Source organism: Erpetoichthys calabaricus, chromosome 9, assembly GCF_900747795.2.
Source record: "Erpetoichthys calabaricus chromosome 9, fErpCal1.3, whole genome shotgun sequence".
Lineage (NCBI taxonomy): Eukaryota > Metazoa > Chordata > Cladistia > Polypteriformes > Polypteridae > Erpetoichthys > Erpetoichthys calabaricus.
In genome coordinates this window covers 70,552,780-70,576,062 of record NC_041402.2, presented here as the reverse complement: position 1 = coordinate 70,576,062, position 23,283 = coordinate 70,552,780, and the positions used below count along the sequence as shown (strand labels likewise).

Sequence of the window (23,283 nt, the reverse complement as noted above, 5' to 3'; positions counted from 1 at the left end):
CAGAAGCATGATCTCAGATCACTAACACTAAAACAAGTACAATTTACAATAGTCTGCAGTTGTGAAGAATGACGACTTTTAATTTATGAACTTTTAGAGGGATCAAATCAACATGGCTGTGGATTCAAACCCACCACCTCGAGTTTAAGTTGCAAAAACCTGACTTTACAGAAAACTATCGTGGGGGGGCATAATCTAATATTACAATTTATATAGCAAATATGGCACAGTTTGATTTTAGGATTTTATTCAGGTCAACTTACAAGTTCAAAATGCATATTTATATAACTAGCTGAAAATAATTAAACGGGAAATAGTATTTTTGTTGATGAGTGAGTCAGTCAACTTTTTTATATATGTATGGAAGAAAAGGTCTGTGATACGGTTTGCATGTTTGTAGCTAGCAATCCACAAAGGGAGAAAATGAATCACGTATCTTAAAATTTTTTCCTGAGCGTTCGACAACCTACCAGGTGTCATCATCAGAGGAAAATGATTAGACATACAGGAATCAAAGGCAATATGTGCCAAGTGAAGGGGGGGTGGATTAATAAGGTGTTAGTCATAAAATCTTTTTTTATTATTTGGATGTTTTTCTTTTTAAGCCTGCATATGCTGGTTCAAGTCCAAGTGCCTGTTAATGTCATTTTCATTAGAGAGCCATGATTCTGCCATGTATGTTAAATGTGTGTCTGGTCGAACTTACGTATATGTGTGTAAATCACTGACCATGGGTCTTTCTTTTTGATGGCATTGTGATGTTCCTGTATATGTGTTGCGAGTGTTTTAGAAGTTTGTCCCACATATAACGCTGGAAATGCATTGCATGGAATGCTGTAAACTGTGCTTCTTGTCTCTGTGGTCAATTTTTTGCTTTTGGCTTTGAAAAACACAGGCTGTAAAGTGTTTGCTGGTTTATGAGCTTGATCCATGATCTGGAATGGATGTGTGCTGTACTTTCTGACATGCCACAATGATAAGGGAGGGTGTGGTAAGTGCGGTGGGGGACCAAGTTGGAGTCGACTCTTTGTTGAGGTCTGGGACATGTTCTATATAGGCATTGTTTAACAAATGACTTGGGGTAGCCATTAGATTTGAACAGACGATAAAGATATCTTTCATTCTTTTCTGCGTCCTTTGTGTTAAAATGGGGGTTAATCCTTTTGAACAAAGTCCTAACACAACTCTGTTTATATGATGAGGGTGGTTGTTGGAAAAGTGTAGCATTTTGTCTGCATAACATTCCTTGAGATAAATATTTGTAATTAAACCGGTGTGATTACCTCTTTCAATGGAAACATTAAGGAAATTGATGCGTCCGTTCATTTCTTTTTCCATCATGGACTGGATTGTGGGGAATACTGAGTTGATGTGGCTGTACAATTCAATTAGCTGGTTACTTTTTGTCATGTCGAATGTTTCGTTGATGTAGCGTATCCAGGGTTTAAGTATGAACTAAGTGAGAGCCGCACTTTCCAATCGCTGCATAACCAGTTCAGCTAAGAGTCCTGATAATGGAGATCCCATTGGGATGCCTTCTTTCTGTCTACAGTATTTTCCATTAAAATGGAAGTGGGTTTTTTGACTTCATTTGTGCTATTATGGTGGGGTTATTGTTTTGTTTGTCAGTAAAGTCTCTGTGGCCAGATGAATTGGGATCGTAGTGTATAATGACACAATATCAAAAGAGACAACAATCTCATAGTCAGAAATTAATATATTAATCCACCACCGCCTAACAACAAGATTTAATGACCAACACCTTCCGAACCCCACCTTATTAATACACCACCCCCACTTACAAGCCACCCACCCTTCCCTTGCTATATATTGCCTTTGATTCCTGTATGACTAATCATTTTTCTCTGATGATGACACCTGGTAGGTTGTTGAAAGCTTTGGAAAAAAAACTATTTTAAGATACGTGACTCACTTTCTCCCTTTGTTGATCTCTAGCTATAAATATATATATAAAAATATACTCTATATACATATAAAATCCTAAGCCTAAAAGTGCAATGATTTTGTGCAACGATTTTATGTGACATTTTTATGTCACGTTTTTTGTCACGCTTTAAATTGGGTTGATTTTAAAACCTACATATATATGTTTTTGTGTCATTCTTTTCAGAATTTATTGAACTTTAATGTGATGTTATTAGATTTTGAGATTCTCATTCCATTTTTAAATTATAAACTAAAATATCAAGAACTCACATCCCATGAGACGAGACTTTGTGAGAGCAGATTTAACCACGCCCGGGGCCAGAAATAAAAGACAAAGAGTAGATGACAAAGACAGCAAGATGCAGATCACGCAGCACGGCAGCAGCAAGCCAGCAGCTGATCGAGCAAAGAGGAGGTAAAAAAAAACTGTATTTGTTTCCCATTGTATCACCGTTTAAGTGGGGGTTTCAGAGGAGCGACTACATCTCCTTGGGGTCCATTCAGCCCCCTCTTCACAATGTGAAGCGAGCAGGAGGTAAGCCCCCTAGTATATATATATTTGGATTGAAGCACTGGGTAGTGATTGTCTTGCTCAATGTCAGTGTCAGGGACTAAAACAGTGACGTTTAGTTTTATAGCCCTTCTTTTTTCACAATATATAAAGCTCATACTGACTACACAGTGAGTGCAATAAAACAAATTCTCTTTCAGCACCAATGTTCATGATATAATAGTCAGGTAAAGCCAAAACATTTCATTTTCTAAAGACAACATCTCAAGTTTTATATTGTTGATCTCAATAACAACTTTATAACACTACAATATATACATTACCATGACAAAGTGGTGACTTTAGAAAGGGCATCTATCCATTTATCTATCCATTTTATCTACTTGATTATTACATTAGTGGGTCATGTCCAGAGCCTAAAACTAGGAGTGATTCCACTCCATCACTGAGCACGTGTGAATTCACTCACACTTATGCATACTGGACCAGCATGGGGTTTTCTGTTTACCTGTTCTGTTTACATTTGTTTGAGATGAGGGAAAAAATCAAATTTCCAGAGAAAATAAGAAAATGCAGACATTACACAGACAATGAACAGAGCAAGATTCTAACACAACTCTTGGAGCTGTAAGACACTTCTACTGACCCCATTCTGCCATGTTTTGTGTTTGAAGGGTCCTGTCATCATTAAGGTTGTAGTTAAGAATAAAGCAGCATTTGCATAACAGTTTCAAATGAGTGTTTGATAGATCTTGAAAAATCATCATGTCAATTGGTCGATGGATAGAATGATCCAATTCATTAATTTGATTATTCACTGCAAGACATCCGTAGACATAACAAAGGTAATATAAATTGCTTGGTACATGGATGCACATTACACTTTCATCTTCTGAAGATGCTTATTCCAGTTAAGGGTCTTGTGGGATTTGGGTCTAATATGGCAGTACTGGGCCAAGCCAGGGACACTTGTGGACACACGTGATAAGCTTTTGACAGCTCAGCATCTCACTCTTTACTCCATGAATTTTGATTAAGTAGATCATTCTTTCTAGTGTTGTCCCTCAGTGTACCTTACTATTTCCAATGGCATTGCTGAAGTAAAGAATTTTAGTTGTGGATAGTAGACCACATATTTTTGGGTCCTGAGTTTTTCTCTTAATATAAACAGAGTAGAAGAGAGAGACCACCTCTGGTTAAGAAAAGTGCTATTATATGTAGTAGTAAGTATGTCTATGCCTATACCATTTATTCTTCAGTCTGCTGCACAAGTTTTGGATTATTAACCTCATGTCAAGTGGCAATTTCTATTGCAAAAGTCAAGTCTGTCAAGATCTGCCCTGAACATGTTTGTCACCTTGGTTGCATATAAAATTCCTTCAACCCTCACCTTTTGGGAGGTTGGTTTTGTGTGTTGATTCAACATGGCTTTTTAAGTTGAGTGCCATTGAACTATATTAGTTACACAGGCACCTGGTGCTTGCTAGTGAATGGCATCCACATTGGTGTATCATATAAGATCTCTTTATTTAATGAGAAGTTAATTTTTAGATTTTTCTTTGTCTGGCTTCCATTCTTAGATTGGAAAGGCCAAAAATATAAAACTCCTACTAGCACACACCTCAAATGATTCCAGAGAATGCATGAGAAATGATTTGGAATAAGACTACATATGCTATGTACAGTATTGTGTCATCCTGATAGCTATCATAATCCATCTAACTGCTTTATATAAGATTAAATTAGATTAGATTATGGGGAAATTTAAATTTTACAGAAACCTGAAAAAAAATATTAACACACATTATCTTTTTGTCTGGGATGTGAGATATTGAAACCTTTCCTGGAGGTTAACGCAGCATAGAACACACATGTGCACATGAAACACTCAAAGAAACCATGTCAAAATTACAGATGATAATCCACGTGACATAAATGTTTTTAAATTATTTGTTTAAAGTCAAAACAGCAAGGAATTTGTAGCCCCACACACAGTAAGGGGACCTGTTCTGGATTACAGAGGTGGAAGCATCAGAACTCTCTGCTAGCTTTTTGTTTTGCTAGTTCAGTTATAGCTTCTGGATTCTTGCAGAGCCCAGAGGTTGTGGCTGACACTGACATATGGAAAGAAGTCCTCATAAATTGATATGACCCTTATCAAAACAGATGATTGTATTAAGAAAGTCATGTACTCCATGATTTTCAAGTTATGTTTTTGTACTTCAATTGGTACATAAAAACAGCTGCAAATGTCTCATGAATTTAAACGATTCAAATAATAGCAGCTTTAGTACCAGGTAAAAGACCAACAGCTGCAACTGTGATAGAGAAATGTACTTATACTTGATCAAAACATACTAGCCCTGTTAAAACAAAAAAAGTACAGTTGCTTTCCTGTAAGAGGCCTTATACTGTATTATACTTTTTACTTTCTCATATACATAGCATAGAGAAAGTATAGGAATTGTGAAAAAATTCAACCTTGAGATTGTGATGAATTTTGATGTTTTAGACCTTCCTGAGTCTGAAAATACCATTATTGAAATTATGCCTGTCTGTGTGTAAACACGGTAACTTGAAAACGCTTTGACCTAGATCCATTTAATTTTGTACACCTGCTTTATATCAGAAATAAAAAATACTATCAACTTTTGGGCCACTTCTGAAAACTTGAAGTGGTACTTTAACTGAATAATTTCACAAATTTTCAAGTAAACTGTGGTTATAATTATAGATATATGATTCAAATTTTGCATAGATATTTATAATGATAAAAAGAAAACAGATATGAAATTTGAGAACAATTACTCAACGGGAAGTAGTGTTTTATTTAAATAACCATTCGAATCTTTCATACCATGGAAATATAAATGAATACATGAAATTAAAAACTGTATTCAGTATAACACATATTCTTTCAATAACTATTATTAATTTTATTTTAATTTATACATTATCAGTTTAACAATAACGTGTAAACATTGAACATGCCATGTAAATATAAAGATGTAATGGGAATATACGTCCCCATCATGTTCCTGGTAATACATTTAATTTTATGATTTTTTTTTTTTTTATTTCCCCCATCATTGTCATAATTAAATGTAGCTAAATGGCGTTTTTACCTATACCAATTTATTGCAACAAATATTATATAATACTAACACTTTTTCTACAGTTTTAGGTGACTATAACTCTTTTGACTTTGCACGTAACCTAGGTAATGCATATGTAATCATGAAAAAATTCCACCACCATTTTCGACCTCTCTAAGTGCGAAAATATCATTTTAATATAAAGTTTGATTACAAATAGAGATAAATGATTGTGTATTATCAATTAGTTATGATGAGAAACAAAGACATATGATATTTAAGAAATATTGTGCAACTGGAAGTGGTTCTGATGACCTTTTCTTCTATCTCAGTATATGAGAAAGTCGAGGGGAGCACACTCCTGATTTTTAAGATCTGAATCTCTCTCTATTTATAATCCTTTATTGACGTGTGCAAAACCAACCATTTTCATCCTGAAATTGTTCAAAACTGATGAATAAAATCTATTACTGGTGATTGATCATTATTTCATACCATAAAAACATGAATACTAATGAAAAGAACTAACACAACCATTTAACAGTAAGCAATATGAACTGTGTCTAAATCTGAATGAAAAGGAGCAGGATGATGTTGTTGAGAACCAAGATGAATTATTTAGTGATACATTTATAAGATAACCATGGTAGCATGCTTTTTTTAGCACTACTGCCTTACATCTCCAGATAAGTGAATTAAAATCCTGGCCCATCTTTGAGAGTTAATCAAAAAGTAAAGGCAATTTGAAAATTACATGGTGCCTGCAATGGATTGAAGAGGATTCAATACAACACAGTTGTGGTGGCTTATGGGTAGTTCGAACATGCACAGTGCAGAGCTCTGCTGTAAGTCTGGGTGAAGCGAAGGTCAAATGAACATGGACATTCTGCCGTAGGATTCCACCCTTGTTGAGCAACATGCCATAGTGAGATTTATTTGAGCAGAGGGAGTGAAACTTGTCAAAATTCACCGAAGGATGTTGGCTTGGGCAGATCAGTAAGCTGTTTAGGTGCCCATCTTGCACAAACTTTACAGTATCCCAAGTCTTCATGCACTATGACATGTGCAGATCCATAGCTGATAGCCAAATTAATAGCAATAGTGGACAAAGTAATCCGTCTGTCTTCTCTGATGAAGGCATTCGCCATGTCAACATGGGCTTGTCTGCGTGAAGTTGATGATGGATCAGATCGAGCTTCGTTGGTCAGCTTTGTCCGTTGAGGTAACAGTATAATTTTCAAATTGCCTTTAATTTTTGATTTACCCTCATAGAATCCACACATTTTTCGCCAAGTCTGTGCAGGATATTTATTCAGGTTCTGAAGTTTTCTACTTCTATGCAGAGGATAGGCTCACTGTAAATTTGTGCAAATAACACCAAGCTAGTTTTTGAGCTGAAATTTGAACACATTTGTATAGTCAAATTTAAAACAGAGGAAAAAGGAAACTCTTATAATTTGAAAACTTTGTAGCAGTTATTATGATTATTTCTCAAAGTTATGGTTGTGAATTACTCTACTAAATGTCCAGGACTGTTTAAAATTATGCATAAGGACAGAATGCAATAGTGCCAAGGGGGTCCTCTGCCATCATTGATTTGAAAGACTCACTGAGCCCTTTGTTTGCAGAAACAGGTACAGCACAAGACATTGGAATGAAGCAGATGCGTGAATACAGCAGTGCCAATTACTCTGGAAGTATGTGTCGTATGTTAGACATAGCAGGGTGTAAAAGGAAACATAACTGAAAACATATACTGTAATTTCACACATTAGTAAAAAATAAAAAGATGGGGATGAGTCTGATAAAGAGAGTCTGTTATCTTAAACAACAAAGTGGACATTTGTGAGCAAAGCTTTTAGGACAAAAAAAAATGATAGTTGTTTGAATATTTTATAGTCTGTGCTGGAGTGACTCCCCAACCTGTACTGGTGTAAGGAAAAATTCTGATTTCTCACAATCATAGATAGATAGATAGATAGATAGATAGATAGATAGATAGATAGATAGATAGATAGATAGATAGATAGATACTTTATTAATCCCAAGGGGAAATTCACAAATCTTGATTATATTTAAATCCCAGTGAATATTGTGCAACTTGTTCCCTCTGTAAATCTTCTACATTTTTGTTAGGGTGTTTCTCATGTCTTTATTTTTGTGGTGAATATGTTGAAAATCATATACCGATCCATGAAGAGAACTACTAGAGAAGAGAGTACTAGATAAACTTGACTTTAACAAATGGTTTACTGCTTGTTTCAATTTATAAAAGCTTCTCTTCTTTCTTCCTGTTTTTTAGCTTTTATGAAATACTCTCTTCCAAGCTAAATAAAAATGGGTTCACTGGCTATGACATTTTTCTTTTTGGACTATTTATTTTTATGTAAAGCCTTGTCATTTTCTAATGCTATATTGCATTGAAGCATGCCTCATCATTTTCAGTAGGCTTTGAAGTTAATCTGCATGAGTTGTTACAGACACAGTTTTAGACCCAGATATATTATTTCTTATCTTAGATTTTCAGCAAGAATAGTTATTGATATCAAGGTCCAGTAGTCAAGGAGTTAAGTGCTGATAAAGCAGTAGACAAAAAAAGAAAGCCACACCTGAGCGATCCTCTGTTATTAAAAGATAAGAAGTTAACCAGTACAACTGCTTTTTTTCCTTAATATGAAGCAGATAATTTAATAATTTTATTTTCATTGTTCTTACAAAATTCTTCCTATTATATTCATTCACAATATTGCATATCTTATACATAGAAGATAAGTTAATTTGATTTCAATGGGTAAATGAAATCTGTTTTTCAAATAAGAGTCTATGACTATTAATCTGGTACAATATGTACTAAAGAGAGTTTTGAAGAAGCACAGGGCCACAACAACCTATTCGATTAATCATGCAGTGATGCAACCCTGTCTTAAAAATGAGATCCTGGTGTGTTAGCTAATTTTCGCTGGATTTCCCAATTGCCAATTTTGGCTGAAATATTAAAAAGAATTATTTATAATCAATTGGTTGATCATCTTAACTCCAATAACTTATTAGACATCTACCAATCTGGCTTTAGGCGTTTTCATGGTGTTGAGACCACCCTCCTGAATGTTTTTAATGACATCTCTCTTATCACTGACTCAAGTGGGGCAGCAGTCCTTGTCCTTCTTGACCTTTCTGCAGCTTTTGATACTATTGATCATGAGATCTTGCTGTTGCAGCTTGAGCATCTGGTGGGGCTTACTGATAGACACTTCTCAGTGACTTTCAATTCCTCTTTTTTGCTCTCTAATGCTCTCTACTGCTCCTTTTAAATGTGGTGTTCCTCAGGGATCAGTTCTGGGTCCTATTTTATTTATTTTCATCCTATAGAAGCTATCTTTTCATCCTATAGAATCTATTTTTTGGAAGTTTAATGCTTCTTTTCATTGTTATGCTGATGACACACAGGTCTATATTCCTGTGTGTAACTCTGCAATGAGTCGGTTGCGCAATTGTCTTGTAGAACTTAGATCCTGGATGGCTGACAATTTTCTATATCTTAATTAAAATAAAATGAAACTGCTGCCAGGTGCCAATTCAACAGCACTACTGCAGAAGTAAGGAAGTTATTAACCTCAAAGACTATTTCGGTCTCGATATAGTCTGCAAAGAGCAGTGCTGACATTGTTTTCTCTTCGTGGTTACACTTCTGCAAAGGGCAAGTAGTCAGTATTTCTAAGTGTGTGCTCTTTTATATTTCTCTTAACTGTCCATCTTGATTCCTCCTAAAGCTGGCTTAGTTTCCGCGCTATTCACCACTGTGACAAGAAGCAGCATATGTGTGGACAATAGTGATAGGAAAGTAACAAGGCATATCTTTGTCAGCTTTCCATCTTCAGAATCTGGAATATTTCCTTCCATTTCTATCAACACTTAGCCAAAGAAATCAAAAATAATTGTGGGTAGAGGCCCAAAATAGGGATAAATATAACATTGCTCTGATAAACTTTGAAAGTTGCTAGAATAGCAGGATCTTTTCTTTTACTTTTATAATACACAACACCACACATGATTGGGCTGTATTTTTTAAATAAATTAATATGTAAAGAGTTATTTCTCTTTTGTTTTAACACACCAGAGGCAGAATCAAGTTAGGCATTTTCATAATTTTTAACATGCAAAAGGTTTGCCATCACTAGTTGCAGCAACAGCTCAGCCACGAAGTTCTAGACCATAGAAGTTCACAGAGCAGGGTCAACAAGTGCTGAAGCACATAGTGTGTACATATTGCCTATCCTCTGTTACATCCCTCACAGCGTAGCTCCAAAAGCCCTCTGGAAGCAACATCAGCAGAAGAACTGTGCATCAGTGGCTTCATGAAATGGCTTCCCATGGCTGAGCAGCCGGAAACAAATCTATATTCACTAAGTGCAATGCCAAGCATTGACTTGAGTGGTGTAAAACACGCTGTCATTGGACCCTGGAGCAGTGGAAACGTGTTCTCTGGCAGTTTGATGGAAGAATCTGGGTTTGGTGGGTACCAAAATTAGGCTACCTTCTAGACTGTGGAGTACCTACTATAAAGTTTGATGGAGGAGGGCATAATGGTCTTGTACTGTTTGTTCAGCTTTTGGGCTAGGTTCCTTGGTTCCAGTGAAGGATACTGCTAATACAACAGCATATAAAGATATTTTAAACAATAGTGTACTTCAAACTTTGTGGCGACAGTTTGGGTAGGGCCCCATGAACACCTTTGGGATGAATTACAATACAACATCAGTACCTGAACTCACAAATACATTTTTGGCTAGCTGAATGGGTACAGATTCCCACAGACACATTCCAAAATCTTGTGGAAAGACTTCCTAGAAGAGTGGAGGCAATTATACCTTCAAAGGGGTGGGGGAGAGGAGTTGTCAACTCCATATTAATGCCCATGGTTTAGGAATGGATGTCCAATTAGCTCATATATGTGTGATTGTCAGGTTTTCAATGACTATTTAGAAATATGAACACTATGACCAAAACTAATTTAACCCAGAGGCAGTGGTTCAATAACCATGAAAACTGACATATTGTACATGTTCCCAAAGATAAATGAAACAGAATGGGACAAGAAAGGAGTTAGTTAGCATCTGGCACAATCCCCATAGTTGGAGAATTAAATAACTGTGCATCATGGCATAGAGTCAAATGGGGTCTGAAGGATATCCTGTCACACATTCAATTAAGTATTATGCAATCACTTTTAGGGAGTCAGTAATGCATAAAGGAACTGAAGTTGATTATAATTTGGCATCCAGAGTGTCTCACACATTCTTTTAATGATGAGTCTGAGAATGTGTCTATCATTTAATCTATACTGGCATTATGTAAGCATTTCCCAAGAGATGGCAGCTCGGTTTGGTTGAGCATTACCCTGTTAGAAAATGGCAGCAATTGTGCCTGCTTGGCTCAAAACAACAACATTTATTTATATAGCACATTTTCATACAAATAATGCAGCTCAAAGTAGTTTACAAGATGAAGAAAGAGGAAAAAAGACAAAATAAATCAGAATTAAAATAAGGGAACACTAATTAACATAGAATAAAAGTAAGGTCTGATGGCCAGGGAGGACAGAAAAAACAAAAAAACTCCAGATGGCTGGAGAAAAAAAATGAAAAGGTCTTAGGAAGTCCTTGTTAAATTTTCATGGTGAAATAACCATAAACAACTAGCAAGGATAACTGGTTGTTGCAGCTTGTGATACCCCACACCATGACACATCACTAAAATCTAACTTTTTATATGTGTTAGACTGACCCTCATGCATTTTTAATTCATTTAAATGCAGCATCTGCAGAACAGTAGAGCAGTTGGTGAGAGACAGGAGGATAAAGAAGCTGCAGAAATGTCAATGAGTGTCAGTGGAGCTGTGCAGCATCGTCACAGCCTGTGTGTTTGTCCCACTCAATATACTGTCCTACTTTACTTACAAATTAATGAGGAATATTATATGTATATATGCTAAAGGGGACTGCAAGTGTCCAATAACTGTGGTGGGTCAGTCTTGACTAAAGTCCAGAGTCAGATTTTGATCCCAGTGCACACCTCACAAAAGATGACTCAGAATCGCAATTCAGGATGTTCATGGGAGACATCAGCCCAGAAACATTTAAGAATGAAACCCTGCCTTTGCAAAGTGCTGACCGATAGTCAGAGTGTCATGGACGGAGTCCTGGTTAAACCTTTTCTTTTGATTTCTTTATTTTGTTGTTTTTTGCAAATTCTTTTGTGCTTTACAATATTGAAAATGATTTTATTTTCTTTCTTGTTGCATCGTAAAAATCATTAATCAGTACTGTTTAATTTACCAATCATTATATATTATTGTCTTATGTTGACTGTATTAATGATTTTGCTTGTGCTCTTTATGTTGAACCTAGGGGTGCAGTGCCAACTGCTGCCACAGCTGAAGGATGACCTACAGCCTATGTTAGGTATGTGATGCCTCTGTTTTATTGCTGCTCTTGTTGTTTGGTTATCATCCTTAGATTTCTTTCTCTTCGCATTTTGTTTCAGATTTTCTGTTTTTTGGAACTCTGCTCTCTTCTGGATCCTGGATTGTTTGCTTTCGTGCTGACTCTTAGAAGGCATTGTGTAGTATTTTGCTTATTTTTTTAATCTTTTGCAGATAAATTTGCAATTTGTTGGAAACTCTGGCATTAGTCTATCGTGTTTCCCATTTTGAGATCTGAAACCCTATTTTGTTTTGAGTGTACAGGCCCTAACGCCTGCTTCTTGAGTTTTAGGGACAGGTTTACATTGTGTTTGTAAGACCTACTCTATATTTAGGCCTGTCTGAAGGCCAGTTATGATTTTGAGGTTAAAAATCACTAGAGTGAAGAACAATTGGGGAACCATATAGAGCGCTGGACTAAATAGGTGGAAAACATTGCTGTAGTTATTCCTCTAGTCCTCTAAGAGTCCTGCTGATTAATGTGAAATCATCTAAATTAGCATCATCATACTCTCCCAAACCTACAATCAACGTGTTCTAAGGTCATACTGATCCAAAGTTGCATTGTTGTCATTCTGTTATTGAAAGCTTGATGGAAGCAGTCTGCTACACATTTTTTGCCATAGGGAGTATGCCTGTTTGGAACAATGGATTGAAACAAAACAGTATCAGTGTATTAAATATATCAAAAGAAGCACAAGACCAGTGTCTTACTCAAGCAAATAAAAGTAGTACTAGGGTGTTGTACTGTGTTAGCCATTATGAATGTAGTGAGAAGTCAAGCAAAATGACACCTTTTATTGGCTGACTAAAAAGATTACAATACGCAAGCTTTCAAGGCAACTCCTGAAGAAGGTGTCGGAGCATATTGTAATCTTTTTAGTTAGCCAATAAAAGGTGTCATTTTGTTTGACTTCTCACTTCAAGCAAATAAACAAAAGAACAAGTAAAACCTAGTTGTTCCAAAGGCCTAACTTCACAGGATAGCCTTATATGCATCAGGTGGGATGTCCTATAAACTTACCTCCCTGGAAAAACACAATAAACACTGCCTTCTACACACCTCACGTTACCCTTACAGCAAGTCCAATGATCTTAGCTAGTAAGCCTTCATTTTAAATCAACTGCTGCCTCAATGAGCATTCATTTACAACCATTCTGTGATCACTTTAGCATCAGAAACTGCTTCAGAATATCCTGAGGATACCAGCATCTGGAGACATTACACTCCCATGAATAAGTATCCCTAAATGCCCGCTTATCTTTTGTAAGGAGAACTACATTGTTTTCGTCCTGTTTATACCTGCAATTTCCTGAGGAATAAAAGGATTGTAGTTTACCGCAGTAGGGGTCCATGAATGCTCTCTTTAATCATTTCAGTCCCAGAGCATCACCCCCTTTTTTGCCAGTTAAGGAAGTAAAATACTTTATAAAGTATATGCATTTGTATGTGTATGGTACACGAAAAAGGAAACATTATTTATTTTATTTTATTTATTTATTTTTAACTATTGCTTTATTCAGGTTGAAAAATATCTAAAAGAAGGCATTAATAAGTCACTGTCAATGCAACTTCTGAATATATTTTGCTGTCAATAATACAGTAGATCCATTTTAGCTCTGATAATAAAAGCTTCATTTTTGTTTTTGATGCAGAAAGGTTTAGAGAAGTAACCTGAATGAATCACCATCACTATTCCGGAAAAGATTTACGAGGACAATTTGGTTAATGGATGTTCAGCAGAATTCCTTAACAGGCTTAATGAAAGGCAAGATTTTACAAAAAAGCTGGAGAAACTGAAATACAGTGCCCGAAGAAAGCATTCATTCTCTTGGAGGTTCCCACTTTGTATTATTATACATTATGGGATTACAATGGATTTCATTTGGCCTTTTTGACATTGAACTACAGAATAAGATTCTTCAATGTCAAAGTCAGTCAGTCAGTCATTCTCCAACGCGCCATATCCTAACACAGGGTCACGGGGCTCTGCTGGAGCCAATCCCAGCCAACTCAGGGCACAAGGCAGCAACAAACCCCGGGCAAGGCGCCAGCCCACCACAGGGCATACACACACTAGGGACAATTTAGGATCGCCAGTGTGAGGGCGGAAACCAGAGCACCCGGAGGAAACCCACCAGACACAGGGAGAACCTGCAAACTCCATGCAGGGATTCTCCTTACTGCGAGGCAGCAACGCTACCACTGCGCCACCGTGCCGCCACAATGTCAAAGTGATCTCTGTAAATTGGTCTAAATTAATTAGAAATATAAAACAGTAAATAAATATCACCTAAGTAGATGCACCTTTAGCAGCAATTTGTTTACAGATTTCTGTGAGCTTTGCACATCGGGACACTACGATTTCTTCCCATTCTTCATTGCAAAGCTGCTCAAGGTTGCATGGGGATCATGAGTGAACAGCCATAAATTCTCAATTGGATTGAGATCTGGACTCTGATTCAACCACTCCAAGATAAGAATAATTATTGCTTGTAAGCCATTCCTGCGTAATTGTGGCTTTATGCTTTGGGTCTTTTTCTTGCTGCAAAACAAATCCTGTCCCAAGGCTTATGTTTCTTGCGGACTGCATCAGGTTTTCCTCCAAGATATCCCTGCATTTTCATTTTATCCTCTAAACCTCACAAACCTTTCAGGCCCTACTACACAGAAGCCTTCCCAAAACATGATGCTTACACCAGCACCCATTACTGTGGTGATGATGTGTTTAATCTGCTGGCCAAAGAATTCAATTCTGGTCCTGTCAGACAATTAAACTTTGTTTTTGCTTGAATTCAGAGTCCTGAATGTGCCTTCTGGAAAATGCCCTGGAAGTTTCTTTAACACTGACTTTCATAAAACTGTGACCGACGTAACATTGTCTGTACAGTCTCTCCAATCTCATCCATGGCAGCATTTCTAATAAGTCTGTTGACGGCCTCCCTCAGCAGTTGTCTTTTCACACGATCACACAGTTTTTGTGGATGGCCTGCTCAGGACAGCTGTGCCATACTCTTTCCATTTCATAATGATGGATGTACAGTAACTGGACACCAAGGGATATTCAGTGACTTGGATATTTTCTTCTCTCCATTTCCAGACTTGTGTTTTTAATCACCTTTTCAAAGACATGCTTGGACTGTTCTTTTGTCTTCATTATATATGGACTCATCACAATTTGGGCCTTCTAGATCAGAGGCATTTATGCTACAATGAAATTGCAACCCCAGCCAGGTGATTTCTTAAAGCCAACTGGCTGCACCAGTGATGATTTAAGTGCATCATATTAAACGGGGTGAATACTTATAACATCAATGATATTGTGCTTTGTATTTGTAATTAATCGGCACCTCTCTGCAGAGATCTGTTTTCACTTCGACATTACAGAGTATTTTTCTCTGTGATCAGTATCAAAAAAGCCAAATGAAATCCACTGTGATGTAATGTTTTATAACAATAAAACATGAAAACGTCCAAGGAGGTGAATTCTTTTTATAGGCACTGCAGCATTTCACTATGTATAAGTAAACTAAGGCTTGACACTAGAGTTTAGGGGCACTCCAGTTTTTACATTTGCAAGAGTAGATTCCGAACGCAAATAAAGGTTTTGATTCATATCTACACTAATGAATATACATATAGAGTGCATACATTTTCTGAAATTTAAAGATATATAGAGATACAGTTGCTTCAACTTTTTAATTTTCTGAAATCAGCTCGCATCTAGTGTAATTCACCACTTTGTACAGCATGCTACATTACATCACATCACATAACATTCTTCAACCCTCTTAATTAAATTCCAGGGTGCACAGGGCAGGAACCTATACCACCATCACTGGGAGCAAAGTAGGAAACAGTTCTGGATAGGGCACCAGTCCATCACAGGGTGTGTAAAATATATTACTGCAATCACTTTTACAGCCTCATGTTATGTCAATGGTGACCTGGAAACGAGTAACATGGATGCTGACCAAATGTCTGTGCACTGCTCTTCTTCATGGTTATAGTATAGCGTAATCATTAATGCAGGCATGATGATGAGGGCTGAATTTGGAAAGGCTCTGGGCCTGTCTGAGGGTTTTCCTTTCTAGGTAACTAGCATCTTGCTTCTTGCTGCTATGATCTGTTCCACCCAGGTCTTCATCTGCCTTTTGTTTCAGAGGTTACCATGGCCTTCCCTCCTGAAACAGAAGGATAAGAAGAGCTGGATTAAGAATACTGCTTACTAACTGCAGGGCTGGCATTTTTTCTTAGTCATCATGTCTTGATGTTGTAAATCATAAAATAAGTGCTTTTCAGTGAGCAAACCAGCCCACTCCACATACCCTATTGGTAAACATGTTGGTCAGAAAGTAAGAATGTCATGTGCATGTAGCAATGTTGCAATACTACTGCTAAAGGACAGTGGGATGGTTTTTCAAAAGGCTTTCAATAGAGACAATCTGAGATTAGTAATCCTAGTAATGCCAATACATTAAGTGACGTATGTGAGTTAACCAGTCCTGTAATTCTGAATTATATGAGTTTAGTGATTTGGATAGAGGGAGGTTTTGCTTGCAGATTTTGCGCTTAATTCCTCATTCACGTGAAGCTTCTTGCTCTTATAGTCATTACAGGGAACATACTGCACGCATTTTATCCAAGAACCAAAGAATTTCAGAAAATGTAATAGTTACCTCAGACTTTCCCATCACAACAATATGCTCTAATCCATTATAAAAATTTATTGTAATAACAATTTTGCATTTCAGGATGCCATCATTTTAAGATATTCTTGCCTAATATTTACAAATCATTTCATCCTAATACAGTAAACATTTCTGAGTAACACAAATTTATTTACCTTTCAAATCCCTGCTCTTCTTTTCTTATCATATAAATTCATTTCCACATGTACAATCTTACATTTACATTAATGCTGTTCAGAAATTTACGACTGTCAAAGACAGTTTACTCAGCCCACATTTACATAGGTCTGCTCTTTATCACAATCTCCATAATGAGCTGTTCTTCAATGAAAAGGGCCTGGGTGTGACCATCACATAAATAAAAAGACAGTTTTTAAATGTTATGTTTGCTTGGTTACTTAAGTGATTGATTCACAAGTGGAAAATAATAATTTTGGAAGCTTCCCTGTTCTTTTAATTTGTTTTTCTAAGATGTCTTTCAATAAATATAGTGCAAATGTAAAGTATAAAAGTGGAGCAGTAATATCAGACATTTTAATGGGTTCTTCTTCTTCTTAATAATAATAATAATAATAATAATAATAATAGACTCACTTTGTTGTACTTGACAAGAACTAGCCTCAGCCTTTTCCTAAAAAAAAGAAATACTAGTTATTAAGAGAGTTTTAGGTCACTGAAAATTTTTTGTTAGATATTACTCAGAAAATATTAATAATAAATGTGGTACAATGCTCTCACCTCTAATCCATGTGGCCTGTTTCTTGTTACTGGCTGTGGAATGACTTTTCCAAATCCTTGAACAAACCAGCCAACGACACTACATGAAATATAAAAATATTAAAAAATAATCTTTAAAAAGCATATTTGCTGTTTGATGGTGTAAAAGCAAAAGAAAAATAAAGTTTATATTGATAATATGAAATATAAATTCTTAAAGGGAGCCTTGATCACGCTGGACAGGAATCTGGCTGTAACATCCTTACTTAGCAGAAACAATGACAATACCTTATTTGCTGGGGACAATAAGCCAGTGGGCCAGTATACCCAAATGTTGTATTTGGAGCCCCAGAGCTTGTAACTCCTGAGGCAACAACATGGGTCCTGGAGACTGTGGGATGATGGGAAGGTATCCCATGTCATTAACTGGCTACAGGGAGACCTTATGTCTCTCTATCCTCAGGTATGAGTTAGGGGTTGAGTGGCCCTTTATCTTTTTTAAAGGCCATGAACCAGAAATGTAGGAGCACTTGGGGTCACCAGAGGAGGTTCTGTCAGGGAGACCCCAGGGATTGTTTAGCCCTTTCCTGATCCAGAAAAACAATTGCAGGCTTAAAAAGCCATCCTGATCATGTACCAGTTAATCTAAAAGTCAGGAGTAGAGTGGACAAAAGTTTAGCTGGCAAGAAAAAAAGAAGGAGGAAAGTTGGAAGGAGTATACAGGGTAGACATGACTGTTTTATTTTCTTATTTTTTGCTTATAGGCTTATAAGGTCACTAGCTGTGCTATTCATCTAAAACAGGTTGAAATCAATGAAGTCCTCAGTATTAAAGTTTGCAGTGCACCATCTATTTGAATATATTTTTACTGCATATAGTAATAAAATAAATTGCATTAGTCATTGCAGCAGATGCTGCATTACAAATATTTGTGGTAATAAAATGCATTACTACAAGTGTTTGTGATGAGCCATCTGTTGGAATGAAAAATATGATACAGATGTCCCTGTTATATGCTATTTAGTTTGGGATTTGTAAAAACAGTATTGATGTTTGTGATGTGCCATCTGTTGGAATGACAGTGACATAGCAACTGGGCAGACACACAGACACTTATCCTCAGTGCTAATCAATATATAACACCCTGGCATTTATTATATGCCCTCCTGTATTATTACCTTTTTGCCATAATAAACATTTTTGCCAACACTGGTATTCTTTGGGTTCAGTCTCTGTCAGAGCACCCCCTTCTGGCCACAAAGTAAAAAGCTAGAATTTACTAAGAAAAAAATGCTATTTGCTTCCATATATAATAAAAATAGAAGCAATACATTGTAGGCATTGATTATGAAAGCTGCTGTAATTCACAGTACACAGAGGACCACGTTCCAGCCTGGTGTGTGTTAGTGTGTCAGTCTCAGCCTGGTCACTGTTTGTGCAAAGTTTTCACATTCTTCCTCTGTCTGTGTACATTGTTCTTTTGGGACTTGCATATTGTCGAGGCACATCACAAAGATTTGTTAGATTACCTGGTGACTTTAAATTTTCTTATATGACTGAGCAAAGTTACAGCTAATGGCTCCAGCATCTGTTGCCATCAATTGGTTAAGTATGTTAAAAATGGATAGTTAATTGGATATAAATTGACTTTGCTGTGTCTTTTGTAGAAAATATGAAAAACAGGAGCCTTTATAGTGCTTTGATGTGTGCAGATGTTTATGTTCAGGCAAACTAAATGCTGGTATGGGACAAAGATTCTGGCCCAACTAGAGGACAGTAATTAGCCACTTACCCTAGCATGGAATAATACCCTAATGGAATAAATATTCAAATAAAGTGATCAGTCAATGAATCCCTCCTGTGCTGAATTCTACAAAGAAATAACTTCATACCAGCACTAGCACTCCATGGCACAGTACTTCTTAGAGATACAGTACAACTTCATTTGAAAATTTCTTCACTTAAAAGAAAATAGAGTTCCAAAGAAGTTATACCTAGTTTCATGGGCTGAACAAATCAATGTTAAGGAGCAACTCAGAAACAAATCCATAAACCACAAATAAATACACCCTGCATGTATTGTTTTGTTTTAGAGCTTTTTGGAGAGAAATATTTTATTCAACATTTCAAATTCACTGTTATAGTACAGTGTATTTCAGAAAGCACATGAAAACTTCCAAATGTAGCAGAAGTCCACACAAATCCTGCCTAACAAGGTCTTGTTCTGAGTCATGTGTAATATAAATAATTTAGCTGCAAATCAAACTATTTATTTTATTAGTCTTTCAAATATATTGTGCTTATACCAAGAAGCATCACTACAGAATAAGCACAAGTCAGTAGTGTCAATAATATAGCAAACACAAACTCATTGTCTTGATCCCTTCATGTATTAGTATTAATCTTCCATAACCAATTTCTTTTAGCCATTTTAAGCATTGATTGTTCTATGTCAGTGTTTCACAGTGAGAGTCAGTTTAGCAAATTGGCAGTACTGCATAGTTCAAGTGAAAAAATAAATTAAAAGAATTATTACTCTAAAAAGAATCAATGTGCCAATGACTACTGAAAATATAGCTCAGTGACGTAAGGGCTGTCCATTATCTGTGCAAGGGTTTGAAATCAATTGGTGTAAATTGTCTTTTAGTCAATGAGCTGTTTAATTTAGAGCCATGCACTTGTACTAGATTTAAATCTGCTTTTGCATTAAGGTATTCATCTCTATTAATATAAGCAGAATATGAGCATACATATTGTTTATAACTATGCTATTTATAACTATGTTAAAAAATTGTTGATATTTAAAAATTAAGAATACTTGCCAATTTGTCTTATCATTTTCAAACTGTCTTGCAGCTGCATGGACATGTTACAAAACTGAGCTAAGGATGAGAGTGAGGAGATGTGCTGTATTCTCATTTGAGGAAGTTTAACAAAATAATAAATATTGATTTCAAATAATGCTATGAAATGGAAGCAGAAGTAAACTGAATATCATAAATGTATAGGTGGAATACAATTCTGTAAGTACTAGTGAGGAAATGTGGCTAGTTTTATTTTTGTTTTTATATTATCTATCTATCTATTGTCATGGATGGCTCTGCCTTGGAAGGATCGGGGGAGCAAGTGTGGACAGAGCATCACCTCCCTCGGAACGCTAGATGGCAAACCCCCTGGATGGCAGCGATACCTTGGACTCCCGCAGGGCTTCATGGGAATTGGAGTTTGTTACAGCCCTGTTGGGATCCAGGGGTGCCGCCAGGATGTGCTACAACTGTTGCTGAGCCTCTGTGGGCAGTTCTTCTGCCACACCCAGAAGTGCTGACAGAAGTAAGTCAACAAGCGCCTGGAGCACTTCCGGGTGACCTATATAAGAGACCAGCAGACACAACTCCGGGAGCCAGAGTCAGGAGGAGAGGGACTAAGCTTGCCGGACAGGAGTGGAGGAGATAAAGAAGAAAGATTTGATTTGTGTTTATTTGAGTTTGTGTTTGTGCTTAGTGTGGGACTGTGTTGCGTCTGTGGGTATGTGGAAGACGTACCTTACAGACGAAGAAAATTAAAGTTTATTTCTTTTATAAGTCTACCTCCCGTGTCTGTCTGTGTTGGGTTGCCGCCCATATAGCACCTTTTTTTTTATCTATCTATCTATCTATCTATCTATCTATCTATCTATCTATCTATCTATCTATCTATCTATCTATCTATCTATCTATCTATCTATCTATCTATCTATCTATCTATCTATCTATCTATCTATCTATCTATCTATCTATCTATCTATCTATCTATCTATCTATCTATCTATCTATCTATCTATCGTCATTCTTTGATGAAGAATTTAAAGGACCTGAGCTTCATGGATTGTTCTCAGGGAATACCACATGCTTGCTATGTTTTATTTGTTCGATTGGATTGTCTTCTGTTATTATACTTTACTGTCTATATAAAAATGATTAAAAATAAACAAACACATAAATGCTGTAAATAAATGAAGGGTCCAACACCCTTCACCCATCTTGTCTTTCAGGTTCTCCATCATAATAATCAGAGTCCTAGATGAGTAGATTAGACTTTTTTAGGGTACATTGTATAATCCTAAATAAACATTTTGATTGTAAAATGGCAGTCATCATAAACACTAAAAACTGACAAAATATGCAGATTTAAAAATAACCTAATTATATAACAATTAAATAGAGAATTTTTATATATACTGTATATATACGTATATTGATGATATTGATGTCTCGATCATGGAAGGACTGGAGGAGAGAGCTTATTCACTATCTTCCCAGGAACGCTAGAGGGCAGCCCCTATGGTTTGCAGTGGGGCCAGTGGGTTTGCTGCATGGTAGCTCAATCCTACTGGGGCCTGTGGTCAGTGCCAGGGGACGCCTGGACCTTTCCCGAGCCCTATTTAACATCTCTTAAGCCACACTTCCGGAACTGCTGCTGGAAGAAGCTTGTTGGACACCTGGAATCCTTCCAAGTGTCCTATAAAAGGAGCTGGCCACCACTTCTCAGGGAGCCAGAGTCGGGAGGAGGTGGATGAAACTTGCCGGGACAGGAGAGGAGGCAGAAAAAGAAGAAGACGGAAAGGCTGTTATGCGGAACTGTGCATTTGGTGCTTTGTATATTGTGCTGAGGGGGGCAGAGAAAAAGCGCTTCCCTACATGAATAAACATGTGCTGTGTGGCAAACTCGTGTCTCTGCCTGTCTGTGTCGGGTTAGGACGGCTGTACGCACCCCTGGGGTCAACAATATATATATAGTCATGCATGTGCATCAGTGGACCTCGTTCCGGGTTCCTTTGAGGTATATACTATCACACTGGGTCGAGAGGGGGTCCTCATCTGATCCCTCCACAGTACTGAGAAGATGCCCAGTGAGGGCATTTGACTTCACCCCTTCTGGTTCCCTAACTGTAAATCATGAGGTCAATGATAGGAGATGTCTAACTGTATAGACAATGTTGACGTCACTCATTGACAGGAAGAGTGAAGAGACAGAGATCTTTCTTGCCTTGATCCCATGTGATCTAAAGAAACCCTTGAGCGGCATTTTCTGTTTATTGCGCCATTATGCAAACCTTTTTTTTGTTTACTGCACTATTGTGTGCTACTTTTGGTTGTATGATTGAAGTAAACCTGGGTATGACTAGGTTGTTGCCACTATAAATTTATGGGCCTTCTCTGTTGTCACATTTGTTAGCGGAGAGGCAGATGAGGAATAGATTTGTGAGATCAGGATGATATGACACTAAGCCCTGCTTCTCAGATGTTTACTACTCACATTTTTGCTGTGCATTCCCTAATCTAAGAAGAAGAGTGACACCAGCTTTGATGCCAGAAGTGCAATCTGCTTATGGAACTTTTCTGAAGTCTCACTTTAACCGTGGACATTGAGTTTAAGACAATTCTTTGCTAAAGTAAGAGAAGCATATTGATATATTATATTACAGAGGATCATTATGGGTTTAGCATTTGTAGAGAGGCAGAGCAACCATGGAAGGAAAATTGGAACTGTATAGACAATGTTGAATTACAAATACAGTATGTGTTTGGTGTTGTCAGAGTGCTGGGGATTTTGTAATTTTATTAGTGCTTTTTGGTTGGCTGGGCTTCTTGAGCGTGATGCACTTTTTTCACTTAAGGAATTTAATGATATTTTTTCTCCATGTGCTTCATTTAGATTTTCATTTTTGATAATGGGCCATTTTTCTGCCACCAATTTGTTTTTTTTCTGACTGCGTCATGTTGATTCCTATTGTCAGGATGTTCCCAGGAGGGGGTGTGTTCTCAGAGGTCATGATCCTGTCAATCATGATGTAACACACA

At 36.9% G+C, this 23,283-nt stretch overlaps 1 protein-coding gene across 7 annotated transcripts in view; it reads right to left on the bottom strand.

Moving 5' to 3' along the window:
- cngb1a (cyclic nucleotide gated channel subunit beta 1a) overlaps positions 1 to 23,283 on the bottom strand; it is a 95,556-nt gene that overhangs the window by 59,891 nt on the left and 12,382 nt on the right. For all 7 annotated transcript variants that reach the window (XM_051931490.1, XM_051931492.1, XM_051931491.1 and 4 more), the window contains 2 exons: positions 17,465 to 17,543; positions 17,321 to 17,357 (listed from right to left, as the gene is read on the bottom strand). Coding sequence is in view for 4 of the 7 variants with exons in the window: in XM_051931491.1 (XP_051787451.1) it covers positions 17,321 to 17,357; positions 17,465 to 17,543 (116 nt within the window). In the remaining 3 variants the exon portion in view is untranslated. The remainder of the gene's footprint in view (positions 1 to 17,320; positions 17,358 to 17,464; positions 17,544 to 23,283) is intronic.